General features: G+C 39.4%; 1 protein-coding gene across 2 annotated transcripts in view; it reads left to right on the top strand.

Annotated features, from left to right (window-relative positions):
• Positions 1–18,724, top strand: part of kremen1 (kringle containing transmembrane protein 1) — a 53,740-nt gene that overhangs the window by 23,298 nt on the left and 11,718 nt on the right. For both annotated transcript variants that reach the window (XM_034871285.1, XM_034871286.1), the window contains exon 3: positions 3,431–3,522. In XM_034871285.1, coding sequence (XP_034727176.1) covers positions 3,431–3,522 — 92 coding nt within the window. The remainder of the gene's footprint in view (positions 1–3,430; positions 3,523–18,724) is intronic.

The following is an 18,724-nucleotide window of genomic DNA, read 5'->3' as shown; positions in this document are numbered from 1 at the left end:
ATATAGCGAAGTGTTTACTAGCCACACATGACACTGTGACTTAACAACCTCATATTCAGCACAAGTGGACCGTGAGAGAAGAACAACAGACAATACAGTAGACTATACATAATGGCGGACAACCAACAAGCCCTCTTCTTCAATACATGCATTCATGCAGCACAGAGGCAGGCAGCGGTTTGCATGCTAAATCATCCAAGTCAATTAAAGAGTCTTCTCTCAGGCTGTAAATTACCAGACTCTAATCTGTATCTGACCTCAAATCCCAATCCAGACAAGCCTTTCACCACCACTTTCTAATCAACATTTCTCCTCTCTCCAATATTGCAAAATTAGCTTTCATCTTTAAAAAAAAAATCTTTTTTTACATGTCTACTAGTTTAAAGGTCCCTCTAAAATCCTACTTAATGTTAAGCTTGTGAAAAACAGCTAGAAGCATGTTATTCCCAGCCTTTGCACACATAAAGTAGTTTAATGTAAATGATTTCTGAGATTTTTATATGTAGTTTCACAGTGCCAGGCTTTTTAAATGCGATCATAAATTTTCTAATTCAGGTACATGGAAAATGGTTATTAAAGGAAACCTTTTGAACAGCAGCCAGTTAAGAACAGCTGTTTTTTTCTCTGTGTTCAGATGTAAGCCAAAATTGCTTTCAAGTGCAGGACCATACAGCCTGTGAGGCAAAAATGCAATGTGGCTAAAATTGGCTCTGTTCCCAAAATGTGTGGTTCACTCCGAGCAAAATGAGTCAATCAGTGTAATTGTGCCAATTAAGTGTCCAAACATCTTCTGTGATCTACCTCTGGGTATGGGAGTGTTTCAACAAGCTCTTCAACTCAAAGCCAAGCGGGACATCTCTGACGCACATGTATGTGAATGCACTTCCACCCCCAAAACACACACACACACACACACATGCACACACACAGCAGCTTGTGTCACCGCAAGGACCAAAGTATTTTTCTGTGTTGCCAGGTTAAACAAACGATTTCAGTCCATCGAAGGCTGCTCTTATCTGCACTGTGGCACCTCAACTAATCTCACACTGTCTGCTTTACACACTTACTTCCCTCACACACACACACACACACACGCACACACACACACACACACACACACACACACACACACACACACACACACACACACACACACACACACACACACAGTCACACAGCTACCTCGGGGCAGGATTGATTATGTTTCTCTGTCATGTGGGCTAGGCTGTTCACCTTATCTGTGTGGATGATGTTTCCATGCTTCTGCGAAAAGGGTGTGTGCAGGTGTGTGTTTGTGTGTGTTAAAAAGAATGATTACAAAACTATTTGGAAACTAGGGGAGAGAGAGCATGGAGGGGCACACCACATCATGTACTGATCAAAGATGCTGGTGGGTCAGACTTTGAATGGGTGGTCTACTAAGGATGTTTTTTTAATGCTAATGGTTATAAATCATGTCTGTCTCCTTAGGGGGTGATTCAAAGTGCAGTAAATTACATAAGTGGCTATAGATGAAGTCTTGGGAGTCTTATTTCAAATAGGGCTATTACATGTTGACAGGCATGAAAAAGAGAAGGGGAGAAGGAAACAGAGAAAGGGTATATAATCCAATGTTTTTGATGTTTGGACCCAGTTTTTGCTCTTTATTTTTTCAGCAGTAGCCTCAGGCTACACAAACAGGTGTCTGCCTTCAATCTGCCTCCAATCTGGGTGGAGCAACAAACAGATCTGGGCCAGTTTTGATACCACTTCGAAATTTACTGGACAACAAGGCTGGATTCCTATGAACATGGCAACATTTTAGGTTGAGATAAGTTCTGGGCTTTTTTCATTCCAAAATGGTAGAATAAAGAATGAAGAAAATGTGACTACATAAGCTCTTTCTTCACACATTCCCATTGACAATAGGTTGTGCACGCGAGTGAAAAGCTTTTAGGCACTTAAACTTGAGTTCAACCCCAAAAGTCTTTGCAAAGACATCTTTGTCAATGCCTCATTCTGAGTGTGAAAAGAGAGGAGGAAACTCAGGATAGTGTTTTTGATAAGAGAAGAAAAGAAATGGAAACGCCCTTCAAAACTTTGTTCAGAAAAGGTGAAACGGGAGAGTGCAGTGCCACAGGGCTTTTTCAGGATGCTACAATGAGGTGTGTCAAAAGAGAAGAGAAAAGGTCTCTGGCAATTATAGTCAAGTCTGGAAAAATAGCAATTTCATCTTAGATGGCTTTTGTAGTCTACAGGGTGTGTAGTTCACTCTAATCATGATATAGAGCTGAAACAGCTCACAGATGAGCGACCTCTGCGTACTGGCTGCTTTGATATCATTCATCAGCAATTTAAAAGTTGCAACAAGGGTCATGATGTACAAAGTTGCATGATTACCCTGGAGATATGGAGCCTGCACAATGCTTTTCAGACATTTGCATCGTCAATCCCACTTATTGCTTTTGTCAGTAAAACAGAAAAGCAGAAGCACCAAGGGGCCTGTCAGCTGCATTATGATGGGTTGAAAGAGGCCACAGACAAAAGCGTTGCCCCACCACCCATTCCTTTCCAGGTCTGTGTCTGGCCCTTGAACAAAGAACCCCCCCGTCTCCAACCATGAAAGACCCATTGGGATGGCCCTTGACTGACATGCATGGTCAAGCCTCCAGAGTTAAACTAAAAAGCGCCAAGAGGGGCTACTGCGGATGATTGACAGAGCTAAAATAATCTCTCACAGAAATATTATTGAGTATTCAGCCCTCTGCAGCTGGGTTGTCAGTTGATCTTAGCGTTGTTGTTTTGTCCTCATATCTCTGCCATCACCTTTCTACCCTTCCTTCTCTCCCTTTACCTTTCTCTACCTTTTCTCTTTTTCTCGCTTACTGTTTGTCCCCAACACACCGCTGCTTCCATATGGAGACAGATAAATCTGAAAAGCGATTCAAAAAATAATGTGCATCCACACTATTTTTTTTCTTCTTCTTTTTTACGTCATTTTGAAACCGCAAAGCAATTTAAAAAGGGTTAAACATTGTTCTAAAGAAACAAACATACAAACACAGCCCTGTTACTCAGGTTGATGTTACTCAGCTGAGTCCATCATCCAATAAATTAATTGACTACATGTATTCGTTGCAGATCTAATCACAAAATTGTATTTTACAAATCCACATAAATACAGTATAACACCTGCATTGTTTGGTTATATTATAGTTGAGTAATCACAGAGAGGATAGAAAGTCTCCTGCCTTGCACTAAAATCCATGTAGGTGTTTTGGGATTTATCCACTTTGGAAAAAGTTTTTTAAAAAACCCAACGTTTTTGAACAAATTCTGCTAATTTGAAACCTGCAGCTGAAATGGAGAGAACAAGTACATGATCAGATTTAACCAACTTCGTGTCTACATGGTCAAACATTTACCCTTCTACGTGTACGTATGTCTGCAGGAATCCTGATGGGGACGTGCAGCCGTGGTGCTACATTGCAGATTATGAAGACGGGATCTACTGGAGATACTGCGACATCCCTACATGCCAGAGTAAGAGATTATTGCCACGCCTTTTTCTGACTTTCTGTCTATCTCTCTCTTCTCTGCCCTTCTATGCCCCCTGGGCCATATCATGGGCACACAGACCATTTTCATTGCAATGCTCACCTGCTTGCCTGCTTAGAATAGCTTTTATAGACTGTGTGGCTTGAATACAGCTATTAGCATCCAAAAAATGCCTCTAATTGCCTCCCGTCACCCCTCCTCCTGCCATGCCCGGGCCTGCCCTTACTTAATGCGAGTTGTCAATCATTGCCCCTGTGTGTATGCACGTGTGTATTATTGTGTGCGCGTTTCTGTGTGAGTGTTTATACGTTTCCCCTTTGGCTTCGTAGCTTGTTTTGACATGTTTCTTTTTATGCGTGTGATTATGTGCATCTACCTGTTTGTGGATATATTTGTATATTTTGTGCACATGTGGGTTTGAGTGTCCCTGTTTTAGATGAATATGTGTGATGTGTCTGTTTAAACTGGTAGATGTTGTGCTTCTGTGTCTTCTCTACCGGTTTGGCACACCTTTACAAAGAGCTGCCTGTCTTTAATCCCATTACTTTCCTTCCCTCCACCTTTTTAATCACTGCTGTTGAAAACTGACTCAGTTGGATCAACCTACACTGTTGTTATTGCCAAAGATTAGAATTCCTGCAGAGGAGGTTCAGATATAGAGATTTGCTTGGTTATGCTTTTTTAACTTCCGCACATGCTTACATTTCTAAGGCAACATAATGTCATTTCAACATTTTCCATGTTTTCTTCACTTTGCATGGCAGATTAAATTAGAAGTATTATTGCATTGTTTTAGTAATGAAAATAATCTGGTGACTGAACACAATGTGAAAGATAAAGGCAGCTGAAATATGACCAAGCAGAACTCCAATATTTTGTTTACCTAAAATAAATATTTAATGTACCTCTTCAATCATGAATTACAGTCCCCTTTTCCTATATAATACACTTTACTACTCTACTTCTTCACTATTTTTCTCTGAGATTAAACAGAAGTCCACCTTCTTTATCTATCTTCAATTCTATTTATTTTCCCAACACTTTTTTAAAACCTCTTTTTTTGGTAGGAATATAGTTTCAATCCTTTACTTTTGAAATCTTTGTCACAACAGATAAAACCTTAAAAGTGATGGACAGTAGTAAACAGAAGGTGAAGGGGCAAAGCTGAGATTCAGAGATGTTGACTTTTTACTGCAGTAAGTACCAACAGGCACCAAGAGCCTCCCAGCCCCTCCAGCTATCCCACCATTATCCCGTCTGAGTAGCATGCTTGACTAAAGCCTGCAGTTTGAATGGTTTGCGTGTTTATGTGTATAGGAGCTTGTGTGTGTCCCATAAGACTTTTGACTGACCTACTTCAGACAAATGTCCATTTAGCTTACTAATCCTAGGCCAATATCTTGAACCTTTGTGGTTTGGGAGGAAAGAGGAGAGCTGCCCACACCATCGTCTCGTCCCTTATCTTTGGTGAAATTAGGCCATTTTTTGTTCCAGATGAGTTTTCCATGTGCTGGTTCAGCATTCAATTCATCCTTACGACATGTGGCGTATTTCTAACGGCTGAGAGCGTTGCCCGTTTATGAACACTCCTCTTTCTGTTTAGGCATTTAAAGATATTTGGATCCCTGTAATGAAAGAAAAGGAGATGAGGTTTGCTCTGAGCCATGCATCCAGTGTCATGAAAACATGCCTGCTCAATGGAGACGGTTTCTCCCTGCAGGGATACCAGGGAGCTTTCAGACACGAATGCTCTTTCTCATCCATTGTGAAACCACAATCGCCACGTGGAGCCTCACCTTCAGGTGGTGCCTGTTCTCAATCTGCTGCCTTTGAAAGCTTAAACTGCCAAGTGAGAGAATGCTGATGCTCTATCAGTGTCAGTGTTCTGCCAGTCTGTGGCTGACTACACAAAGACCGGAAAAACACAGTGGTGTGCCAGGGTAAGAGCAACAGTGGTCTTTGTTTTCATTTTGTCTGGCTATTGTTTTGTCTGTGCCTTCATTTTGTCTACTTTTCTGCTTACGTTTGATGTTGTGTGGTTGGCAGTTTTTTGGCCGCTTGCTGGGGCACCTGGAGCCTGCCAGCAGTCTGTCATCCAGCTGGGTTCCCTGTCATCTAGGGTCATGCCACCCTGGTGAGGATGACACACCCTGCTTCAGTGTACACATGAGGCCAGAAACATATAGTCTGACAGGGTGGATTATAGTGTAGGTCATAACATGTGTTGATACTAGTAATCCCTCACGGCAGCAGTTATCATGTGGTAGAATTATCTAAACATTTCAAAAAGTGTGCTGTCAAGGCACATCGACTACTGTACAGATTGGCATTTCCCTGGTGTGTCATGGTGGACGCTGGTTTTGAGGTCCTACTCTCAGTGCATAGGGCGGACAAGGCTTAGTGCTCATTTAATACTTTTTGGCTTTTCCCTTTTCTTTATTGTGTTATGCATCTTTTTTGTGTGTACGCTATGGATTTACAAAGTGCAAAAGCCCAAAGTCCACCCCAAAGGGGTCATCACGCCCTCATGCTCCGCTTCTGACTGGGTAGAAGTGCTTATCTAACTACCGCGCATGTGCGTCTCCCAACAAAGATAGAACAGAAGTGAGATGCCTCACTTTGGAGCTAAAACAGAGAACTCAACACACAGGGACACTGTCACTTGCCAGGACACTCTTGTAAAAGAGATTTTTAATCTCAAGGAGTTTTTTATCCTGGTTAAATAAAAGTTTGAATGAATGAAAAGAGAAGTTGCAGCAATGTGCAGAACAAAAAAAATATGGTGTTTTTTGAAAATGAAACCATGTATACCTTTTCATATAACTGATAACATCTAAATACAATTATGAACCTGAAATTGAGCATAATATGAGCACTTTAATGCTGTCTGACTGAGCAATAATTATTGTATTTATGTGTGAGGAATTAACAAATGGAGCCTCTGGCCAAGCAAGTAGGTTCAAAGAGGTAAAACTCCCTTTTAGTCAATGGAACAACGCCTCTCAGTTTGGGGCCTTCAGGGTCATTGTGCCGTAAATTCCTACTCTGCTTTTATAAATCAGTAGGTTCACCAGATAAAAACTAGAGTTGACAGTTCAAAATAAATATTATGGAACTTTAGTTTTTTTGTTTAAAGTCAGATGGTTCCCGGAAGGTCTCGGAAATCTATTTGCTGGTTACTTGTGTTGAAGTCAGTTTCCTCTAAGATTAACTCAGATTGAAAGTACATTTTACCAGGTTGTGATAAAAAACAAAATTCAGATTACTGATTCAAAATATGGAAAATGATTGGTGGTTAAGATTTTAAAGATAATTATTCAGTTATTGTTAATAACATCTTTATGTTTTCAGAAGTGAAGCTGTTCTGTATGTCTCACTGATGGTCATGTGATTTCCTTTTTCTGAGTGTTCCATACAGAAAGGACATTCTGTTCTGTTTAAACTGACATGCATTTGCCTAATGATGTGCCCTGGCTTAGTTTGATTGACACAGAGGGAAACTGTCAGGGTGAAGTTCCTGAGCGTTTGCCAAGACAAAGACACTTTGATCTTTAAACAGCATAGCGTATAACCAAGAGAAACTTGTTGTTCCACTGTTTTTTTGCAGAAAAGAAACTTGCAGCCAGTGGCGGTTCTACATTGAATTACACCGAGGGCGAGACCCCCTTTGAGCGCCAAATACCCCCCCCAAAAAAAACAACAGCAACAAATTTGCAGAATTTTGCAGGATTCCTATTATATTATAGAGTATATTTATTACATGAACACACGCGCCCATACTCGATAAAGTAGGCTATCTTTCATCTCAGGATAGGACTGGAGATTAAAATGTTGTTGGTGCTCAGTATTAGTGGAGCACCAACGGTATTGGCGCTCTCATGCCCAGCAACCCGTTTGACCCAGAAGTGAACTGTCCCCTGCTCCTCCCTCCCCTTTCTCCTTCTTACACAGCTTCTCTGTGCACGGTGCCTTCTCAGCAAGCAGGGGCGCCAATTTGCCAATTCCCCACACGGTGAAATAATAGACAATACAGTAGAAACGCAAAATCGCTTTAGGTTTCATTTTTTTGCACGTGCCGCCCCCCATATGTCATGAAAAAATGCTGCCACGGGCAACTGCCCGCTTTGCACATGCTAGCTACTGCTTGCAGCAGCTGTGAGGCTTATCCTAATGAGACAATGTCTTTTAAGAAAGTTTTTATTTGGAATGTATTTCATGTGGAGGATCACAATAAGAATTGTAAGTAAAACCCAGAATAAAATTGGATGATAACACTCACATCTCCCACCTTTTCCGGATTAGCCACTTTTTTCAACAACTCAGGGGTTTGAGAAAGTTCTTTTTTTTAAACTTTTACCTGATACTTTTTTGACTTTGATATCTCCCTATAATATTTAAAGTGTTAATTCACACCATACATCATATCAATTGACATCAAACATTTTATAGAAATATTAAAGCACTTTTTTTTTTTTTATTCTGCACTTGAGTACAATTTCAAGGTACTTGTACTCTACTTTAGTATTTCCATTGTATGCTACTTCATACTTTTACTCCACACCACTGCATTGCAAATATATTATTGTAAATATTTTTCAATACAGGACTTTTTCTTGAGTATTTTTACACTGTAGCGTTGATACTTTTTCTAAGTAAATTATCTTAGAAATCTGATTAACCCTGTCACCCTGTCAAAATGGAACAACAGTCTCATTACCAGAGGAACCACTTCCATCTGGCAAGCTAACCGGCCACACCTTGAAGACATTAAAACAAAGTAGTTGTTTGGCCCAATGTTTTTCTTACTGAATGTTCAGGAAAATATGCAGTGATGAGATATTGCTCTAATTAAGAGTGATTCATGAAGCCACTAAATGGCACTTTGAAGTTGTGGGCACCTGGGTAGACTGCCAGCCAGTCTCAAATCAATCTGACTAGATATCAATTTTTATATTATTTATTTTAACAGTGACTACAGTCGTGGAATTTAATTGTGATAACTTTAATTTTGATAAACTTAAATGATTATTTGATTATCAAAACTGTTGTTGTTTGATTGTCTTTCAGTCTAGACCATGTTAGCCGAGTACAGATCAGTTGCAGGCCCAGGCAAAGTGGAATCAGAGACGAGAAGAGGACTGAGAGGTGTCAAGTCTAAATAGAAGCAAAGTATCAGTCAATATTTTAGACCAAAATGGGCATAAGCCCGCCATTGCATGTACAAATTGATTGATTCATGAGCCTCTTAAAGATAAAGAGGTGTATCGGTCTCTGCACCAGCTACCTGCATCCAACCAATGAAAACATTAAGTCTATTTAGAATGCTCAGGTGTGATGCCTTAAATTGCAGTGCTATGAAGAAAATAATTGCATGTGCAGTGGTGGAAGAAGTAAAGTACTAATACTGTAAAAATACTCAAGTAAAAGTCCTGCATTGTAAATGTTACTTAAAGTGTTCATTTTCGTGTTTTCCGTCTTTGTTGGGAGTCACACATGTGCAGTACCTGGGTAAAGAATACCAGCCAGTCAGAAGCAAAGTATGAGGGCGTGCCATGCTAGCAGCTAGGTGAGCATTATAACGTCTATTACAAGGTGACGCATGTTTGTCACGGAAGTAAAGGCTACTACAAGAGAGCTGTTTGGAGCAGTTTGTGAACAGTGTTTTCTGTTGGAGATGGTAGGTGCCTTTGGGGGGGGACTTTGGGCCTTTTCACTTTGTAAACCTATAACGTGCACACAAAAGATATAGAACACAATGTAAGGAAAATACCAAAAAGCGCTTTAAGTAAAGGTTTTTAAGTATCATCAGGGAAGTGTACATAAAGTATTAAAAGTAAAAGTACTTATAAAAATTCTTACATTTTAGAAAAAAGAAACAAATAAAACAGTTCTGTCAATCTAAGTGTTTAATCGGTTAATCATTTCATTTGTACTTGTAGTCCTATGTACTGTTGGGTAGTTTAATTCATAATAAAATATCATATTTTATAAACTATGTATTTTGTGTACAAAAATCTTAATTTCCAAAATAACAAACAAGTAACTAAAGCTGTCAGATTGCTGTAAAGGAGTGGAGTAAAAACAATGATATTTCACTCTGAAATGTAGTAGAGTAAAGTATAAAGTAACATGAAAAGAAAAGACTCAAGTAAAGTATGAGTACCCCAAAATTGTACTTAAGTACAGTACTTGGGATCATTTACTTAGTTACATTCCATTAATTATAATGATTGAATCATTCAAAGGTTCAGCCATTTGAAAACTGCTCACTGATACAATGGAAGTTTTTTTCTTAATTGTTTTTCTTGCCTCCACATGGGGATGAAGTTAACATTCTGCTTATATTTGACTTGTAAACACCATCCACACATTAAGAGACAGGTGAGATGTTAAGGCACTACAGATATAGAAGGGTGATTTAGGAGCCTGTGACAGAGCCATTTTTTTCTACACAGATTGATTTCTTAGAAAATAAAGATTGTACAAATTTCTCCAGTTATTTGGCGCTTGACGGTTTCTAATGTTTGGACATCTGTGAGTTTGACGTTTCCCCTTTCACCTGCATTAGGCCTGTCCTTACCTGGCAAAGAGGGTTGGGGAACTTTGAACAAACTCATTGTCATCTTACTCTGACCTCTGACCTCCTCGGTGCTCCACCCACACCTGCCCTCAGGGGAAATACCTGCCTGCAGTGCTGTTGGGAGACTCTCAGACAGAAACTAGAAAGAAGAGACTCTGACAAAAACAAGTCACAGGACATGAGGTAGATTTTATTTCTTAGCATCTCTCTTCCTGACTCCTCCCATCACTCAACATGGCTGGGGTAAAATCAGCCAGGGCCATTAGGGAATTAAAGGTATTGATTACAAGACGAGCCGGTTGTGTAGAAGGTTTGCTAATGAGAACAAGTGGATGGACATTGTTTAGTGCATGTTTTGGGAAACAGGAGGAGATGAATAGAGGGTCAACCAATTTAGCTCTCTGTAATGAGGGCTCACAGCCAAATGTATACCAGCATGGTTTTCTACAAGTGCAATAAATTGTTGGATTTTATTGTTGGATTTAGTTCCGCTAGTGTAATTTGAGCTCACACTGCACATTGTGTGTTTTTCATTTTTCCAGTTTTCAGCCAAATTTGATCAAAAAGCATTAGCTTAGTTAATATGATATTTTTGTTGTGAAAGGTGAGACAGTCAATAAACATCTCTGCAGCCATGCTAATAGCTCTGTGAGGCTGTGCATAGGTACAGCACTGCTTTGAGCTTGATGCTAGCGTGCTCACAGTGACAATGTTAACATGCTAATGTTTAGCTGTTCAAATGTTAACAATGTTAACCATCTTAGAATAGCATGCTAATACTTGCTAATTAGGAGAATATACAAAGTATAGCTAAACCAGATGAAAAATCATGGAATAGACAAAGGTTTTTTGCAATTCAAATCTTTTTATGACAATCCATCCAGTAGCAAATGTACGTCTGTTGGTGGTGCTATAGGGAAAGTCATTAGACTTCATCTTCTGGTGATCATAAATGTCCGTACACAATTTAATGGAAATACATCCAGTATGCAAAATTGGATCAAAGTGGTGATCCAAGAGCAACACAGCTAGCATGGTGAAAAATTATGGTAGTCCTACAGTGTGGTCCATAGCTACATAACTTGGCATCTCCTGTCCAGATGTCCATTACATTTAGTATTCATGTTGTTCAGAGGTTAACTCCCTAACTCACAGATTATAAATAAATTCTAATGGCCAACATTGTGACCCTTGATAAGGCATCTTAAAAAAGTACTGCCACATGTGGGCAAAAGATTCAACAAATTACCAAAGAAATCTTAATCTCAACATTATCTGTCGGGTAGACTGCCATGAAATTTACTAACCCCATTCATGCTTCCCAGAGAGTAAATCTTTCGATTTCTGATTTGATCACTCCATTAATTATCTTGTGCTACCCTCAAGCCAAAATGTCAACTGTGCACACAAGATGCATTATGTAAAGACATAATGGGCAGATTTGTAAATGAAATTTACGGAGTACACATTAATAATCCCTCTTTAATAAGGCCCTTTGATTAATGGCCACATCTTTTTCTCTTTTCTCTTGCTCCCTCCTCCAAAAAAAAAGGTTGGGCTGAATAGGCTCTGAGAAAACAATCTGCATGCTATGTATCATTACTTTCATTGCAATTACAGGTGTTTTAACAGTTATTCTTGTGTCACCTATTCTCATGTTAGTTTCAAACATCTTTCTGCTTTTTATAGTTTGGTCTCTGTGTCATTTGTGGCAACATGTTTTAGGCCAGTTGTCCCAGTTGAATGACGTAAGAATGATGCAATTTTACTTTGCAATTTAAATTTGTGCAACTTGCATCTGAACGATTAAATGAATGTGTTTGATGCAGGCTTTGGATAAATTACGTATGACATTTATCTAATTGTAATTTGAAAATAAAAACATGATTTGAATACAATCCTGGGGACTTCCAGATAACCCGGACTACCTGCCACAGTTGACAAACACAAAATTGATCTCTTTGAAAGTGAATGATGATGAATGGAAGTGTCCCATTGTGCGTATCTAGAGCCTGAGGGGGTCACAAAGTGTCTGCTCATTTTTTAATCTCCCACTCGCCCCAGTATCAAGTCCTCCGCAACTCCTTGGGACACAGGCTATTAGGTTTGTCAGTTATGTAGTGTGGCAGCCATTTTTCATCTCTTACCCGCATTGTTCGGCCCAGTCTCTGAGGAGGCACTAATTATTCATTTAAAGCTCCAGCTCTTCCCTCTTCCCTCTAATTAGATGGTTAGTCACTATCCCAGGGCCCTGGGCTGGGGCATTGATCTCCTCCATCTCAATCTTGTTGTAACACAGCCTCCACCACGCATACACACACACACAAACACACACACGCACACACACACACACACACACACACACGCACACACAAACACACAGAAATAATCAAATGGGATAAAATAGGACGTACAGATACAGTAAACATGCACGTGGTATACAACATACAGTTGAGTCTCTCTCTCACATTCACAGTCCAGCGGCGTGTTTTGAACATCCCACTAGCAAAGTCGTTCTGTTGGATACAAATACTTCTCTCATTCTGTCCAGTGATAAGTCCCTTATTGTCTAACTGTAAACTGTTCTCATTTACAGGCTGGATAATTTATGATCTCTATACAAAAGCAAAGCATGAACCTCAACAGAAACAGATAATAGCAACTGCCTCCTCCTCACAAACAATACAGAGTTTCCAGAAAAATGCTTGTCCGGGGGGAGTTAGTGGCATATTTCTCTGTTTCTCCTGTGCTCTCGCGGGCTGTGGTGCAGTCGACAAGACTAATCACAGGCTAGATGAAACGCAGCAGCTGTATTTGTTTATGTATTGAATATACTGTACTAGAAAGGGGGTGATAAATGGAGCTGAGACACAATGGAAGGAAGACAGAGCGAGGAATAAAGACAAAGAGACAGAGTGTGATGGGGAGTTTGAAAAAAATAAACACAGACTGTGAATAACTTGTTGTTTCCTTGCTTTGCTGCAGTTAGCATTCCTGGGAAGCCAGCATACGTTTTAAGAGGTGTGTTTGTGTGTATGAGTGTGCACCAGATTTGAATTGTTAACCTGCTGGCATTAATGGGTTGGTGGGAGTGTTTCCAAGACTTTAGTATACCTGTGTTTGAAATTACTCAGGCCTTTTAGAACTTGAGGAATGTGCTTATAAAATCCTGCTTCTCTTCTTTTGACCTCAAGACTTTAATATCCTTTCTCTAATGTGAAAGCACTAATGACTTTTTTGTCTCTGGTTACACTATAATTGGATGTTAATGAAGCAGTGGTGCTGCTTAATGGATGGTTTTGGCCACAGTGAATGTTAAGGTTTTTTTGTTCCATTGTTCCCTCAAAAAAATCTGGATGATTTCTCTTATGTTTCTACCAGAGATACCTGTCAGACATTTCTTTCTCTCTAGATGCAATGTTTACTTATAAGCAATTTTTGATTTTTCAAAACTACATGTCTGAGATGTTGAACTCAATGTAAGAAAATAAATAATCCAATTTATCCAGATATTTGTCTGTACAAGGCTAATGCGGCATAAAGAGAAAAACTTTGAAACGTTTATACATTCACAACACGATCAGAAGACAAACCATGGGATATTGGACATGAATGTGAACACTGAAAGAAGATCAAAATATATTGTAGCAGCAAAGCTGCTCTGGTATTAATGTATGATTCTTTGTGTGAATATAAGGAAAGAAAATATATTATCCTCAGCTTTGCCTCATCAGTATAAGACATATAAGTAAGTAAGTAGTTTATTTATATAGCACTTATCACAGACAGAGTCACAAAGTGCTTCACAGGCTAAAACATTTAATACATTTTAAAAAAGCACAAAAAATGACATAATTCACAGTAAAACATGCATAAATACAAAGTGATACAGTCAACAATGTGGCTATGCTGTAGGTCAGCTGGTCTGTGCTTACATTTTTTCAATATTGGAAATTGGACAAAATGTTTGAAATGAAACAAATTAGCAAATTTCCCTTAGATGTCCAATAAATAGATAACAAAAAAAAAACTTTATCTGAAGAAGAAGAAGAAAAGGAGCGCACACTTCACCACGACTGTAATCATTCATTTCAGAAAGCCCACAGCATGACCTACACAGTGAAGCCACGGTGGTGATATTGTTCATGATCTGTGTGGGCGCTATCTGTCAGCCCCTTTAAACTGACCTTTCATGCTCCCACACCCAGAATTCATCAGGCGTTAGCTGACGCCACATTTAGTGGTTTCTCATTGAGAGCACAAACATGCAACTAAATAACACAAAATCACCTGTCAACTACATTTTTTAATACATTGTATATAATTAATGTATATTAATTTAGATGTACTGTATATAGGTGAAGGAAGTAATGTTTCTTGAAGTTTAGAGACATAGTCCAGTGAATACTATAATATGCAGCCTTTCTGTAAATTGTTAGATTGGCTCAGTATGCAGTGGCTATGAATCGGAATATTACAAGAAAATAAAAGCAGAAGTTATTAATGACTCTATTGTAAGTACTATTTGAGCTTTTATTTTAACAAGAGCTTGATTTCATTAGACCAATTTTTAGAGTAATTTTGATATAACATCTTAAAAACCTTTTTCAACACCTTACTGTAAAAAAGCCAAAGTTTGTCTATTGTCTAAAATTGGTCCCAATAAAAAGAAACTACACAAGATGATGAATCTGACATTCGATGCATGCTGTTTGTACAATGTTTTGACACACAGTGCTATAAACACATTTTAGTTTGTACCGAAAAAGTATTGAGGTTTGAAACGCAGCCCTAATTGTTGTGCTTTAAAAAAAATATTTTATATTTTATTGCAGGCTTTTGTATGTTAAAGAAATGTCTGTGGCTTCTCTTGCAGATTATTGGATTAGGACCGACTGTGACAATAGTTTTTCTACTGATATTCTCCAGGGTTTCAACTGTGATTATAAAGCAGGAACTTTAAAGGTGCATTGTTCACTCTCTCTCTCTCTCTCTCTCTCTCTCTCTCTCTCTCTCTCTCTCTCTCTCTCTCTCTCTCTCTCTCTCTTAGCTCATCTTTTAAGTGAAAATATGTGGACCGCTGTGCTGTGTGGAAGAAAGCAAGCAAAGTCTGGCTGTTCTTTTTTTTTTTAAAGAGAGACAAACAGTGTCCCATTAAAATGGAAACATTTATTTTATCTCTCTTTTGCTCTCCATGTCTAAATTTTTTTTCTTGGATTTCTTTTTTTCATTACCCTCCACATGTCATAGAAATGCAAGCAGTTTGTTAACCTGCTTGCATGCACTCTTTGCCAAGTGCACGTGCCAAAGCTTGCTGTACATGTTTGCCTTTGTTGTTTGCTTTTTTCCTTCTCACTGACGTGTTTGGGGTCTGCGCCGTTGTTGTGTCTGCTGCGTCTCCTTTTGCCTGCTAGTCAGACACCCATGAAGTTTGTTGTTTTGCCTGCTGCCTCATGTGTTGCATTGTGGGAAGGCTAACCACCTGCTCTTCTCCGAGCTAAGGCAGCAGGCTGCCAGGTGTGTGACGAGTCTGGCTGCAGCCAAGTCTTGTTTAGCTCTCTGTGTCTGTTTTCTTTCACTTTTTGTTTTTTTTACTTTGTGGGAGTCTCCCCTCCCGCTGTGATCCCCTGAGGTTTTCAGAGGTCTGGTTTGGTTGAATGGAGCATTTATGCACCTTGTGTTTCCTCCATTTCTCCCCTCTGGCTCGTTAAAGTCTAAATTCCACAGCTTTGAAGTGTGTTGAATGTGTTTTATTTTATTTTATTGTACGTGGAGATATTTGCACTTGTTGCGCCTGTAGAGCAGATGTTTTAAGGAACATTGCTTAGCCCAGGAATTTTTCTTTTGTTGGATCAACACTGCATGCAGGGAAGGTGCAGTGCAGAGGCTTCTGCCCTCTTCGTCTCCAGTTGCAACAAAACTTCCAGTGCTCCAGTGTGATACGATCCCACTACCTGCTTCTCTTTAGCCAGCGTTTCACAGCCTCTGCGACGAGAAGAGCACAAAGACTGATAAATTGACTGTAGTCTGTAATCTTCTTGTCAAAGCAAAATGAAAAAGGAGCACTGCTGCCTTTAATCTGGTTGTTGAGCCCTGCAGTGGCATTTTTAGCTTGGCTTTTCAAAAGCTCCATTGAAGTAGTGCCTGTCTGCCTTGCTTTGAGGGAGGTTGCTGGTTCCCAAGCAGGTGTTTATCTCTCCTCTTTTCTCATCTGCCCTCTTGCACACTTCACTGTTAATCCAGAGCATACTTAAATCATTTATAAAAAAGAAACTGCTGTTATAGCCATAGGTTACAGCACTGTTCTGTCTCACCCTGAAAATATATCTAGTACCTCAAAGATTCTTATTACTGTCATGTTTGCCTTTAACCTGTCATATAATCCAGCCCTTAATTCTGCAAGTGTGCACCGTGGAGTCTTGCTATATGATTCAAACTGCCACATATATAAAGCTTTGGCAGGATTGTGGCTGAAAAATGAATATTGCACATGATTTTTTGCTGTTCTAAGGGAGTCTGAGGATTATGTCTTCAAGTGTTGAGTCATTGCGATTCATTGCTGCAGCCAAAATCTTGCCGGTCACTTCACGGTCATCAAACGTGGTTGAAACCCAGGGAGCGGCCCTCTCTGTGCCAGTCTGTTTCACTTCACTTCCTTCTCTCCCCTCCTTCCTTTTTGTTGCCAGTCTGGGGTGGAGATTCTCGTGGACAATTGCGTGGCATCTACAAACATGTCACACAGTTTCCCCTCAAAAGCCATTGTGCCTCATTTTTGCATAAACATTAGAATCTGCAGCATCTGTTGCCTATGTAGAGGCGCTTTCATGCCAGACGAAAAGTTAACATGAACAACAACTGGCACCCAAAAAACAATGCACGTGTGTGGTCTTTATCAAGGTAACTTCGGTTCATCATAGGAGTTTTAACTCAAGTGATGCCTCTCTATAATAATGTTCAAATTGCATGCTAATCCATACTTATTTTTCTTTTGCAGAATACCAATATATTCCAAAATGTAATCTTGACAGCTTGTAAAAATGAAAAAAAAGTGTTTTTCTATTTCTTATTGCCAAAACTGGGTGCCGCTTGCGACAAGCAGCTTTCAACATGCAAATGTTTGAGAAGAGAAGACACACAACAACTGAAAAGCTCCAGAGATATTTGGTTCCAGGACAGTGTTTGTATTCATAATCAGGGCACAAACCACAGTCGCTGAGCCTGTTGTCAGAAGTTTCAGCATCTACAAAGCAAGACTATTGTTGCACACATACACAGCACATGCTCTGGTGTAACTAATGTAACTAATGATCAAATGCTCTCTTTACCAATATGTAGTGAGCCTGCATTGCTGAGTTCCCTGCTATATTGCATTTGCATTCATGTGTGCAAATTTGAAAGTAAAGCAACCCAAATCAGATTAACTATCCCTAACTGTACTCATAGTAATTCACCATCTTTTGGCTGGGTGTTTTAAACTGAACAGGTGTAACACTGTTATTTTCGATGATTCCAATTTTGTAGCGCAAGTACAAACTCAAAATATCTATCTCATTGTTCATTTGGAGTTTACAAGAGCACAAGAAATTAGGAAGCATCAATCACACTTTAGGCTCTTTAAAGGTGACTTTTGCTTCAGTGAACTCACTCTTGGAAGTCGAAATGAATTTGGAAAAAATACAGGCTTGCTAAGGAACAAGATTGTTTTGTATCCACGTTGTCTATCAGAGCACTATTGACAGCTATTTTGGACGCAGTCTTTTCTGTCTTTTCCTAATGATCTTGTTTGTACCCCGCGGTCGGATGAAACCAATTCCAATTACACTGAAGAGCTTTAGGGGGATTTTTTGAACTCGCAGTGGAAATGACTTTCAGATTTTCATTTACTCCAGTTTGTCATATTTGTTCACCTCAGAACATGGTAATGAAATAAGAGTAAGCCTGTTTAAGTTGCAATGAAAAACAAATCACAAGTGGGATACAGATGGCTTGAGGCTTTGTTAGCACTTGCTGAGATATTGCGTTGAATTTAATAACTATGGAGTCACTGCGCTGATTTTGAAAGATTGCATAGTATTTGATGAATACACAGTGGATTAAGGGAGGCAGGCTGATTCGACTGGCTTGAATATGATCTGGGAGGGTGTCAACACCCTTCTTCCTTCCGTATGGTCTGTGATCCATCTGTGATTGTTGGCCTATTTGTGTCATACATCTCCATGTCTTGCCCAACAAACATTTAATGTTCAATCTTTATTGATGTGATGGGCTGCAACAACGGTCAAAACCAAGAGGGGGTAAAAAAGTAAAAATAGAAGTTGAATGTAGTTTCTGTTTGCTTCATTTTTATCAAGGCTCGACCAAAGTTTATCCCAGTTATCGAACTGAAAACTTTATAACAAGATTTTTGTGCAAAAATAACACTTTTGTGTTTTTGATGGTTTAGAATTGAACTTGTGTTTAATTTCGACCAAAGGGGTAGGACTTGTTCTCTGTCCGAGGTTCACCATTTGTCAAATACTGAAGCGCCTGAACCCACCTCTCTGTGACGCAGTTGCTTGTAGCCAAGGAGAACACGGTCGCTGGACAATTTTCTGAACATAGCCATAG

This window comes from Etheostoma cragini, chromosome 5, assembly GCF_013103735.1.
Source record: "Etheostoma cragini isolate CJK2018 chromosome 5, CSU_Ecrag_1.0, whole genome shotgun sequence".
NCBI lineage: Eukaryota > Metazoa > Chordata > Actinopteri > Perciformes > Percidae > Etheostoma > Etheostoma cragini.
Note: the sequence above shows the minus strand (reverse complement) of the source record. Positions and strands in the feature narration are given on the sequence as shown.